Below are 12,963 nucleotides of genomic sequence, written 5' to 3' on the forward strand. Positions count from 1 at the left end.
AGAATTGTTCCAACCAGGTCTAATACAGTATGCTTTTTTTCCCCCAAAAAAAAAACTTAGCAACTATTACCGACACAGATGCAACTCCACTGGTGGTGGCCATGAGCATTTTTGAAACTTAGTCATCTAACTTGTGTATCAACAGTTCTAATAATTAGTGCTTCCACCATTTCTACAATGGGTGGAGCTGCACTGTTACCAATGGTGGGAATTTTTTCCCCCAAATTCCTACTGCAGACAAGTACTTAGCCATAATTGTCTCTGAATGGGACTCTTTCTCGGCATGAACTGTCACTAAAATACATGACAGAACTCGTTCTCTTTGGCATGAGGGAGATTTTCCTTCTGTTCACATTTTACACTGAAACACAAGAATTTCCAGACTGTAACATGTCTCATTAGCAAAGAGTGAAGCTGAATACAGGTAAAGTTGAACAAGTGGAACTTTATTAAACCCTGTGAAATGCTCTTTCCATGTGGCTCAGCTGGTTCCAGCCTAACTCTCCGCATTCTCTGTTCCTTCAGGAAACATTGGCTCTCTAATTGCAGTTCCATTGATCATGATAAATTTCCCCTAATTTACAGACATTTTAATATAAACATTAAAAACAAATAATTGATGCCCAGGGCCTCACCCCATATCCCTTCAGTCAGAGGTTGCTAGCACATGACTGAGTTGGAGTCTTGTCTTTACCACAGACTCAGCCAGTTACAGTCTTTGAGGTAGTTTGGCCTCCTTAACACGTGACATGACCACACCGGAAATGACCCTTCTGTGTCCCTATCACCTGCCTCTAAATCTAACAAACTATTTCTGTGCAGAGTCTCCTCTCTTCCTGTGGGGCTGGCCTCCAGATGACTCTTTGCCTCTCTGTTTTATGATTCGCTCTGTCTCTGCAGGCTTTCTTTGGGTGTTGGGTCTCCTGGCTCATAGATGTCCCTTGTTCTTTAGATCAGTTATCCCTTTGCATAGGCACCGTATATGACCTGGGTGCACCGCACTCCTCACAATTCCTGTAGTCTGCTTCTTCTGGTATCTCCAACTCTGAAACATGAGGACATGTATTCTTTCTGAACCTACTGGGTTGAAAGCCTACCCCACACTGAAGTCAGTGGGGAAATTCCCATTGGTTTCAATAGGGCCAGGATTTTGTTTGATTTTTAAATCTACACTATTATAACTCTGGATATTCTCGTTATCCAGGTAACTGCCTCAGTCCTTTCTGGAATGCTGCCAAGACTCAGTGTTGTCTTGTGCCAATGAGTTTATTTTGAATTTCACAGTTTTGTGGATACAGTTAGTGGATATTTGGCTAACAACAAAAAATTATTGAAACTGATTTCTACTGTATCTGTCTATAAAATACTGAACATCCGTAGTATGATGTCACAAGATATTTCAAGAAGTAGTTTGAGGAATCAATGATTAGTTAATGATCTAGTGCCACCTTTTGGTTTTGTTCTGCATAGAAATCTTTTCATATGTATTTTTAGGGAAGTTGCATGAATATTTTAGTCATTTAATATGACTATGTAACTATGGCTCTCTGGATGTTTTCAGAAAATATTCAGGACTCCACAAACACAGGAGTCATCAGACCACACAGAGAAAGCAGAGGTATTTTAATACCCACAATTTTATTTAACAGAATTGTGACACAAAATATTGAGTGGAATCCTGGCTTCATTCAAGTCAATTGGAGCCTTGTCACTTACACAACAGAGCCAGGATATCTCCCATTGTCTAGTGTCCAGAATTCCTTTGAGAAAACAAAGATAATTTGTTTCATTGTGTTATCATGTCATGCCCAGAAGTGCATTGATAATGCTTTTACACTGTCAAGGAAATCAGCAGCTGCTGTGCTGTAATGTCATACTCCACTGCAACACCTTTGGAGATAATAGCCCAGATAGGCAGTTGTGACCAAGGAGCTGATGAAAATGTTGTTTTAAGCCGTGTTTATGCTTCCCTGAACCTGGGCTGGATATGCACCTAATTAATTCCTTGCTATTAATTAGAGCAACCTGAAATCTGCTATAAATTTACACCAGCTGCCAATGGCCCTTTGGGGCCATACTGGCAGCAAGAGAGTATTGTCATCTCCAGCATTGCTCTGTACCCTATATGCTAGCCATGGGGAGATAGTGATGTAGCTTGTGGCTGGATACATGGGGTGAAATCCTGGTCACACTGAAATCAATGGCAAAACTCCATTGACTTTAATGGAGTCAGGAAGTTACTCACCATGTTTAGGGCTGCTTTGCAGTGGCACCATAGCACAGGAGCAGCCCTAAGCAGTTTCCTAAGACGAGAAAATTTAGGCCAATATGTCTGTGTTTTAGTATGGGCCTCCCTGCCCTATAGCACCGCTGGCTGAGTGAGTAAGCAACACTGCATGTGCTCCCTACCTCAGTTTACCTTCCCAGGAAGCCAATAATTTCACTTCAGGCATACTTGACTCAATGATACACTCCCCTTTAGGGTATGTTTATTACTAAACCTCATACTAAAGGATCTGTAACAAATTAACAAAAGGTGCTTTTGGCTTTCAGGGTTCCTCTGAGGTCTTCCCTCTACCTCTAAGCTGTGTTCCCAGCCCCTACAGGGTTCTGTCTTTATATCTTTCTTCATCGCAGGAACCCCAGCCTTCTTTGTGGAGTTGGGTGATTCAAGCTATTATTATCCCTCAGCTGGCCCCACTTAGTCCTCAAACTCAGAGAGTTTGGCAGCTTTCTCCTGCTGGTGTCTCCTCCCTGTTAGCTCAGCCTCCACCCTGGCATCTTATTACTTCCTTCAGCATCTGCAGCTATCTGCCCTGACATGAGGGAGGAGGCAGCATTTATGCTGGTCCCCTTCTCCCAACACTTCCCGGGAGAGATGTAGAGCTTTGCCTCCTACTGTCTGCAAGGCTCCTGGCCTGGGATCCCTAAAGAAACAGTACCAAGGTTTTCTCCCAAGCTCAACTTACTCATTGGGCTGCTTCCTTTGTCCCAATATCTCCCAGGTCTGTGTTTCTGTAACTGGACCTTTAATCTCATAAAGAGCCATGCCAGGTGGAGGGATGAATTGATCAGTAAGTGCTTAAGGGCAGTACTTCCTACTCATGCCGGGCATAATCTGGTACAGTCTGATACATGACATAATAAACATGACAGTCTGTTGAGGCTACATAGTGGAGCAGGTAGCTGTCTAGCCATGAGTATTTATTCAGAAGAATTCAAATTTTCAGATAAGTAGACCAGACGTCTCAACCAGTCTCCCTCATAAGAATTTGGTATTAGATTTTTCGTCTTTTTGTTTTACATCAAGTTACTACAAAAACTCTTCTTGTGGATAGTTTAAAGCAGGGCCGGCTTTAGGCCAATTCGACTGATTCCGGGGAATCGGGCCCCGCGCCTAAAAGGACCCCGCGCCTTAGGCACCTTTTTAATTTTTTTTTTAACTTACCCTGGTCCCCGACTGTGGTCTGCTCCGGGGACTTCCATGGTCCCGCTCCTTTGAGCAAAGTGCCGGCGGGAGTGCGGCGTGGCGCTGCTCTCCCAGCTAGAGCTCCAGCCTGGGCGGCGGGGGCTTGTCGCGCTCCGGCCGGGGATCCAGCCGGGAGAGCAGGGCGGCCGGGCTTTGCCGCTCTCCGTCCGGGAGAGCGAGGCCGCGGGGCTTGTCACGCTCCAGCTGGAGCTCCGGCCGGAGCGTGACAAGCCCCGCCACCCCGGCTGGAGCTCTGGGCCCTTTAAATAGCCCCCGGAGCCCTGAGGGGCTCCGGGGGCTATTTAAAGGGCCCAGGGCTCCAGCTGCCTTTGCCACCCCGGTCCTTTAAATAGCCGCTAGAGCCCCGCCTCCCCCATGCATTCCCCAGCGCGCCCGCGGCTATTTAAAAGGTCCGGGGCGGGGTAGAAGGGGGTTTGGGGGCTACTTAAAGGGCTGGGGTTCCAGCGCCTCTGCTGCATCCCCTGACCTGCCCACACCAGTCCAGCCCTCCCTCCCTGCAGCCAGCTCTGCACCCCATGCCCACAGCCAGCCCCTGCCAACCACCCTGTCCTGTCTCCAGCCAACCCCTGCCACACACTCCTGTAGCCCTGCGCAAAGCCAGCCAGCCCCCCACACACTGCTGCCCACACCAGCCCTGCACACCCTGCCCAGTCTGCACCCTCTGCCCTGTCTCCAGTCAACCCCTGCTGCACCCCACTGCCTGAAGCCAGCCAGTTCCACACTCCGCTCTCTCCAGACCTGCAAACCCCTGCTGCACCCCCCTGCAGCCCTGCCTGAAGCCAGCCCGCCCCACACCCCCTGTCTCCAACCAGCCCCACACCCCTTGCCCTGCCTGCAGTCAGACCCTACCTCCAGTCAGCCCCTGCCCTGCCTCCAGCCAGCCCCATGTCCACTGCTGCCCTGCAGTTTCCAGGTCAGTAACCCTGCACACCTGCTTCAATGAGGGGGGCAGGGAGTAGCTGAGACCAACACATGTGCACACCCCCAGGGAGTGGCGGGGACCCACACATGTGAAATGGCAGTCGTTAATAGCCAATCAACAGCATATATGATGCAATGTATATAATATATAATTTTATTCATATAGTTATGGAAAGTAAATAATACATGAAAGAAATGAAAGGCTTTTTTTTCCACTTTTTTTTTTAAGTCATCCCTGCCTGGGCCCCGCTGAAAATGTTCGAATTGGGCCCCGCGCTTCCTAAAGCTGGCCCTGGTTTAAAGTGTGGTGTTTGCTGTATGAAGCCCTAAATGGCTTGGGACCTAAATGCCATGCAATACTGTCAGGGAGATATGCAAACTGGAGCCTTCTCAATTAAAAGTCAGCAAGCTACTGGAGAGAACATTCCCTTTAAGGAGCCCCAAACTCTGAAATTCATTCCCTCACAGTCTTGGTCTGAGATAACCCTGCTAATCTTCCAGGCACACTGCAAAGCCTATTCCTCCTCCCTTCACCCCCCAGGTATTTGGGGAGGGAGGATGTGTTGAATGCTGGGATTTGTGCATTGAGGAGAATTTGGTTTTGTTTTCCTTCCTGGTTAGGAGAAGTTGCTCGATTTTCATGAGTATTAGTATTTTTAATGTGCTGAAAAAGTGCCTTTTCTGTACATATCAATTGGGGCAACTTCAGAGGGGTGAAGTAGAGAGCTCCAATTAATGTACATTTAATACATGATGAATAAAAATGTCAGCACTAGACCTACTAGAACATAAGCATGCACAGTGAGAATCAACCTTATATAAAAAGACTAGAAAGATAACATCATATTTCAAGAAAAGAAGTGATTCCATAATTACTTGTGTCAGTAAGGGTTTGAAAATATTTTGGGGCAGGGGCTTTCTCCTACTATATGATTGCACAGTGTTTAACACAATGGGACCCCATTCCTGTTTGGAGAATCTGGGTGCTGCTATAATACTACAAATAGTAATAACAAAAGAAGCCCATAATTTGTAATATACAATACATGTATCCCAACTATTGTATAAAAAGGATACTGTATAACATGACTGTTGATGAGGACAGATGCTACAGAAAAGATCTTGATTGTAGCTCTGGTATTCTGTTTCTGACTGTTGCTATTTATAATGAAGTAATATTGCTTTATAGTCTTTATAGTAATATTGTTTATCTGAACAAAACTAAGTTGTGATTGATTACTCTGATTATTATTTATTATTTCATTGGTAAGAACTGGTGTTCCTAACTGTATTTCTATCATGTTTTGCAGACTTGGATTCTAGAAAGTTTCTCTCAAAAACTAGATCATCTGTATGCTCAGCACTCTTTGAGTAAGTTTCATAATTCAGACACATGATTGTTTAGATGGGATAGATATACTTAATCTGTTGTTTACTCTCAGTGGTTAGTGTAGCCTCACTTCTAATGAGCTTTATTATGTCCTAATCCAAAGTTAACAAGGAGACTTACCATTGGCTGCAGTGGGCTTTGGATCAGACTATAAATGCAGTTGAATTTGTAGAGAATTCCTTGCATGCATCCCTGATGCAAGGATAAGCATGATTATCCTTATTATATCACGGAAAGCTACACATCTGAAAGTGTCATACAACTATGCAGACCCTTTAAAAATCCAGCCATAATATTTGTCTCAAAATAAGTTTAAAAAATACATATTACAATGTGTTTTTCTAGAGAGCATCTCATAAATTAACAAACAATTTTTTTTAATAAAAATCATTTTTCTCCTATAAATCAAGGTTTATTCTGATCCCCACTCTGGCAGTAAAGGACAACTTTTACAATTAGTTATTAATTAGGAAATGAATTGCAAATTCTTATGATTTTTTCTTTCTTGTTTTCCTCCCCAATTCAGCACTGCAGGAACTTCAGAGAATCAGACTGAATATGGAGAAAGTGCAAGAGATTGTGAATTTATGGATGGATTTTCTTCAGCAGAAAGCCTTATTTACAGCAGAAAAGGTAGATGTTTCATGGGTACTAAAGGCTATGGCAGAACAATTGAACACAAAATGGAAGAATGAAAATGTAATTGGTTTTCTGATAGCATCATCTTTACAATTGTTCAAGCTGTCTCAAAGGCAGTCAGTCTGGTAAATGTTGAAATAAACAAGGTGTCCAGCTGATATCAGTCAGCTGCGTGCATGTGTTCCCTCTGTGTGCTGCTCCGACTCTGCGCAGATAGCTGACACAGCAGACCCCCGAGAGAAGCCCCAATGATCACAGACTCTGATAAAGTACGAAGGCACCTGACCAGGTTTATTGTCAAAGAGAAACACAGTCTCTAGCTCCCCAGATTAGATATCTACGGTTCTGCTAGTACAAATGTGCTCCCTGGCAATGGACCGGCTCAGTCAGTGGCGGGACTTTCCGCTGCTCCCAGGCCAGATGAAGACATCCACTCAGGGATGCATTCTTAAACACAGGTGCAAACAGGTTATGCATCATTGAACGTACTGAGGAACAGCCCCTCTATGCATTAGAGTGTTGCCTTTCTTCTGGTACAGATTGTTTCAAACAAATAAGTCTACCCATCATACTATCTATCTATCATATTGTTCTTTCATATTGTCTATCCATCACATTGTCCTTTTATACTGTCTTTAGGCTGGGTCTGCCTGTCCTTGTTATCTATGTGGGATGTGTTTGTATCAAGCTGTTCTGGTGCCATCCTAGCATATGTTCATTTTATTAGTGCTTTCCTGTGCTTTTTTCATTCATGCTTTTGGCAGCCTTCCTCTTGCCAACTTCGGTGAGCAGGGCCTGCCTCTGGCTCACAGCCTAACTTTGCTTTATGTTAGCAATGTTTTGACCATTACTTCAGTTCAAGCCTCAGGCTTCTTACTGAGCCTCTGATACCGAGGGTTTACGTCTCAGTGCCTCATCTTACTACACTTGTGTTGTCATGCAAATATGTGTGTAGTTTGAGAATGACAGATTGGTGGGCACTAGTTGAAATACAGCTGTAATCTAGATTCCATGAAAGTTGTGGTTCCACGACTATTGAAAGAGGTACAGAATTTATTTTTGGAAATGTTATTGTTGCTATAGAAATTCCACTTCTCTGAAAATGTGGCTGTCACCTTCTTTTCTGCCTTAGCTCCTCACTGGTGCTTGCTAGTTGAAGCTTGTTATATTCTAACTGATCTTCTCCTTGCATGGAGAAGAACAAGCTGTTTTCAACAAGTATGCTCCAGACTAAGCCTGGAGTAAAGGTGCTTCTCAGATCCATGTCTTTGAGTAGGGCATTCGGGTGTGAGTAGGCCAGCAGCACCCCATCATTTCAAGGTAGAAATCTGAAACATGCCCTCTCTGAACTGCTCACTTTAAGGATATGACAGTCAAGTGCTTCTTCCCATTATGACTTATACATCATTGAGTTTAAAAGAAAAAAAATCAATGAATACTTTTGAATAACACATATGTTCAACTCACAATCTGCTGAAGAATATTCAGTGAGCAGAAAAGAGGCCAAACTGATGTGATTAATTATTCATTGCCAACTAGTCTCACAGTTCTAATAATAAGTACTGCACAAACACTGCACTACACTAATATTTTTGCAGTATGTTTATGCAGTATGGAGTTTTAGAGTCCAATACGGTAGTAGCTATAATAATTGGACAATTTTATTCATGTGATGCTAGTAGCATTGACTATATTAAGGTTGCCTAACACTTCCCATTGTAAGATTTCTTTTTCAGTTATTTATAATTTTGCCAAACTTTAACTGTTTGAGTTGAAATGTTCAAATCTAGTTGCTGGCCTTAGGTTGAATTTTTTTTGGAAATTTTCAGCTAAAATGGTTCTGCCATCTCTGAAAATGAGATTGAGGAAACACACATTTTTCCTTGTGTTAAAAATATTCTTATAACTGTTTCACTGAGAAGGTTTAGTGCCCTATGCTTTGGAGCAGGGATTGAAATTTGGTAATGGTGTCAGGGATGTGCCATTTGCCTTCTCCACAAAAATGCACCCAAATTTGGCCAAGTGATAAGCCTTGGAAAAATTTCATTTTGCATATGCACAATAGAGATTTGTTAGGATTTGGCAGCTAAATTATCAGAAGATTCTGTCTGCACTGAGCATGCTCCATCACTTCACAGCTCCTAAATATTGGACAGTGCATGCACCATTCCAGGGCTGCAGGGGCTGAACAGGCCCTTCATTTGCTGCTCTGGGTCACTGTGGTACCAGGCACCAGAAATGAGAGCAGGGAAACACTCTGTTTTGTGATCTCTATGCTTCTGCTGCTGGCACCTGGGCAGGATGGAGGAGGATTCAACCTGACTCTAATGTAGAGAAGAGAGTCAGAGCTGGGGGGAGGGAGGGCAGCCAAAGATGCAGATCAGGACATGGAACTTGGTCGGAGGGAGACTGAGTGTCAGGGAGGATAGGAATAGGTGTGAGGCTGAGACTGGACAAGGAGGGAGGGAGCAGGGGGAATTGTAAATGAGAGCCAGTGGAATGACTGGGAGGTGGAAAGAGGAGAGGAAAATGAGGATGAGGAGGCAGGTCATGTGGAAGGAATAGTATGTGATCATGTAATTAAAGACTGTCATAATGCATATATATATGAGGGTAAATAAAGGTTGCATAGGCAAACTTAATTCTCGGATTTCCTAACTTTTGAGTGATTGAACCTTGCAACCTAATGTTCAGTTAATGTAGATTTTATTGTTATTTAATGAAACAGTAGATGTCAAAAAGCCATAGTCAGCTTTATTTCTTTCATAAAACTGTAGAAAATAGATTTGTGGAGAAGGAGGTAAATAAATACTGTGCTACTGTCAAAGTACAAGAATCACAGTGTATGGAACCAGCTTTGAGTTCCAAATCTTTTGTGGAAAGTACCATAATGATGAAAGAATATTTACAAGATTTTTTTTCCTATTTGCATGTTCTATTATAAAGCACACTGAGCAGTTCAATCAGACCTATAATTGCATTTACTGTATATTCTGCTGTACAATATCACAGAGAGGGTGCTTCCTGCAATGCAACTCACTCCTCCTAGGAAATTCAAAAAATGAATTCAGTGCTGGCTGGCTTTTCAGCCTTGGAGACTGTAGTCCCCTAAATCCACAGAAGAGTTACAGCACAAGCATTATCAGGGCAAGCTTCCCATCCACCACAACACTAACCTGAAGATCTCTTCTAGGAAAGAAAGGGCAGTTCAATCTTTATGGGCTATTCAATCCTTGCTATCTGCTAAGACTGACAACGGAATGCAAATTGCAGATTGTACAGTGAATATATACTAGGAATTGCACTGTTACCACAGTCTCAATTTATATAGGCCTCTGAACAGCCACTGGATGAATGGTAGCTGCTTTCATGTACGACCAGCATGGGTTGGTTTGAATCAATGACCTAGGAATAAAAGGATTTTTATCATTATAAATTCCTCAGCCTTTCAGTTATCCACATTTAACTATTTTTAAATTATGTTCGTTCCCAATTTAAAGTCTTTCTGAAGGTGAGAAACAAAATTTTACCTTTAATTAACGTTTTTAAAAATTCACTTTTTTTGCAGTACTTTGTACTTGATTCATGTGATCTCTGAGGATAATTCCATTTGAATGTAGATGGTCTATTGCACAGTCAGCAGAGAATAGATTAATTCAGCTTCATTTAGCAGTGTCCTAGGGTGAATTACAACTTTATAAAATGCAGTATAACAGATATAGAGTGTTCTAAAAGAATAGGGCAACTTAAAGATCTTGTTCATTCATGTTATTGATGGAGTTTTTGTCCATGCATATTTATTAGTTTACAATTAATGAGAAATGTACATAACTGAATATTATTTGAGCTCTGCACTGAGATTTATTTATAACATTTCATGCTTGACTCAATTGCAGAATGTTTGTTTTAACTGTTTCTTATACCAGTTGATCTATTTCCATAACGTAAGCATATGGGGATTTTTAATGAAGAAATCTTTTTAGGATAGTACTGTCAAATTTACTTTATAGTCCCACTTTATTTATAACTTGCTAATCATGTACTTCAACATATTTTTCAGTTACATTATGCTCTCTTTAAATTATGTACACATTAGGTTTTGTATCTTTTTTATTAATCACTAAAAGTTTGATGCTTCAGTTATATTGTGGAATAACATAAAGCATAAAAGAGGCAGACATTCTTATAAATGCCATAATGGCTACTTTTCTAAGCTATTTGTTTATGAAACTAAAGGAAATCACTCTGTATTTTCCATTATTATGGCTTTATAAACATTTACTCCCTGGATTTCCTGTTGTGATTTCTAAAGTACAAGCCATCTCCCCCAGTGTTACTGATTTTGCCCACTCTGTAATTTTAAACAGCATCAGGCTAAGTATAAAAATCTCCTGAAGTTTGCTCCCCTAAATTGCAAATCCAAGTTCTCAATGATAAAAACCAGTGTTTCCTATTTCTAACTACCTCTTCTGCTTTTTTCCATTTTTGCTCCATCTCTTCCTTTAAATCATGGCGATTCTGCAACTATTGGGCCAGATCCTAGTTCCAGTCAGGGCCAGTGCAACCATTTAGGTGACCTAGGCGGTCGCCTAGGGCGGTAGGATTTGGGGGGTGCCATTTTCTTCTGCAGCGACAGCAGCGGCCGGATCTCTCATCACCCCAGTCGCCGCTGACATTTAGGCGGAGGGAGCTGGGGCAGGGGAGCGCAGGGAGGGCCACCTGCAGCAAGTAAGGGGGGGGCAGCACACAGGGGAACTCCCCGCCCCAGCTCACCCCTGCCCCACCTCCTCCCCGAGCACGCCATGTCTGCTTCACTTCTCCTACTTCCCAGGCTTGCAGCGCCAATCAGCTTAGTGCATGGAGCAGGGGTGAGCTGGGGCGCGGGGGTGCCTCAGGGCAGAGGGTGGGAGGTGGGGAGCTGCCGCAAGGGGGGCGCCTCAGGGAGGAGGGGGGGAGCTGCCACGGGGGAGGGGGAAGGGCACAAGGTTGAAGTTTCGCCTAGGGCGTGAAACATCCTTGCACCAGCCCTGGTTCTGGCCAGAATATGAATGTGACTTATGCTTTGTTACATTTCAGGTAATTGACGAGATGGAGGAACATGAACATTTGCTGCAAAAAGAACTTCTGTGGAAAGCACAGGACATGCTGGAAATGGCAAAACAGTCCTTATACAAACGAGAGAGAGAGGTAGCTGAACTTCTACAAAGCGAGAGTGGACACAATGAAACAATGAAACCTCAAATCACAGTTACAACATTACTAAAAACTCTTGTGAGCAAGGTAAATCTTAATTAGACCCGTGGAAAATATTTGTTGAGTTTTCTAAGATGGGGTTTTCTAAGACTAGAAAATATATGAATTTATTCAAGATTTTTATAGATTAGAATAAGAAAAATATTATATTGTATGTAGGTTTTATATATTCATTTTATGTGTGTGTTTGTAAATTTATGTTCTATATAATGATTACAGCAGGGATTTTCAAGGGAGTAAGGCACCTGAACCCCACTGAAATTCACGAAACAGAGGTAAATGGTAACTCCCAAGGAAACTGATTGCCTCAGGAATTCAGTTAAAGCCTTTCATTGGTATTATTTTCATTTCCAAGTTTGTCAAATGAGAGATCAACTGCGTGGAAAAAATAACATTGGTGGAGCAGAAAAAAATGCATCTGAACCACACGAATGGCAAATAAGTGCTCCAGATTTAAGGGAAATATGAAAAACTCCGATTTTTAATCCATACTAGGTCCACACTATATATTGTGATTTACCTGAGGCACAACAATGCATTAATCAGCTTATTGAGAAGAATGATGCTGAAAGGGCTGATCGGAAAGAAGAATTTAATAATGCGCAGGCTGACATTCTGTCCTATAAAGTTATTTATGGAAATAAACCTACGGATTACAAAAGGTATATGGGATATTTAGTAAAGCAGGACATAAACACAATATAGAGAATACTGTGTTGTTTTCATACTAACACACACAAAAAGGAAGTTTAAATAGAATGTATTGTGTCATATTTTATAAACTGTCAAAAGCAAAGTAATTCAATGTTAAGGATAACTGTCCTTTCCCCTACTCTGAATGCTTAGCTATTATACTATATTATGTATACTCTATACGTACCATAATTCATAGTGATAACTTTCCATGTGATATCATGGAAGAATTAGATGATTACTGTATATTTTATAAATATGTTTTGGAGACCCAACATGGATATGTCAATAGTTTCACTGGATACTTTATTGTGTTCTAAATCCATATTTAGGGGACTTTTTTATGGTCCATAGGGTCAAGACCAGACATTCTTGTCTATGGATTTTTCATGTCCAGCCCCTGCTTAGGGAGTGTTTATTTCTCAGATCAAAATAAGCTTCCAAGTTTAATATGGAAAAATAAAAGTAGAGGCTATCTCCCTGGATGTTTCATGTAAAAGTGGGCTTGAGAGCTTAGCAAAGAACCAGCAATAAAAATACAGCAAATAGACTCACAGCTTGGTAGCTGACTTGAATA

At 42.1% G+C, this 12,963-nt stretch overlaps 1 protein-coding gene across 1 annotated transcript in view; it reads left to right on the forward strand.

Moving 5' to 3' along the window:
- LOC115653557 overlaps window positions 1–12,963 on the forward strand; it is a 57,770-nt gene that overhangs the window by 42,135 nt on the left and 2,672 nt on the right. Inside the window, exons 9-12 of the mRNA XM_030566977.1 lie at window positions 5,722–5,782; window positions 6,328–6,434; window positions 11,517–11,720; window positions 12,189–12,355. Coding sequence (XP_030422837.1) covers window positions 5,722–5,782; window positions 6,328–6,434; window positions 11,517–11,720; window positions 12,189–12,355 — 539 coding nt within the window. The remainder of the gene's footprint in view (window positions 1–5,721; window positions 5,783–6,327; window positions 6,435–11,516; window positions 11,721–12,188; window positions 12,356–12,963) is intronic.

This window comes from Gopherus evgoodei, chromosome 6 (genome assembly GCF_007399415.2).
Source record: "Gopherus evgoodei ecotype Sinaloan lineage chromosome 6, rGopEvg1_v1.p, whole genome shotgun sequence".
Taxonomy (NCBI): domain Eukaryota; kingdom Metazoa; phylum Chordata; order Testudines; family Testudinidae; genus Gopherus; species Gopherus evgoodei.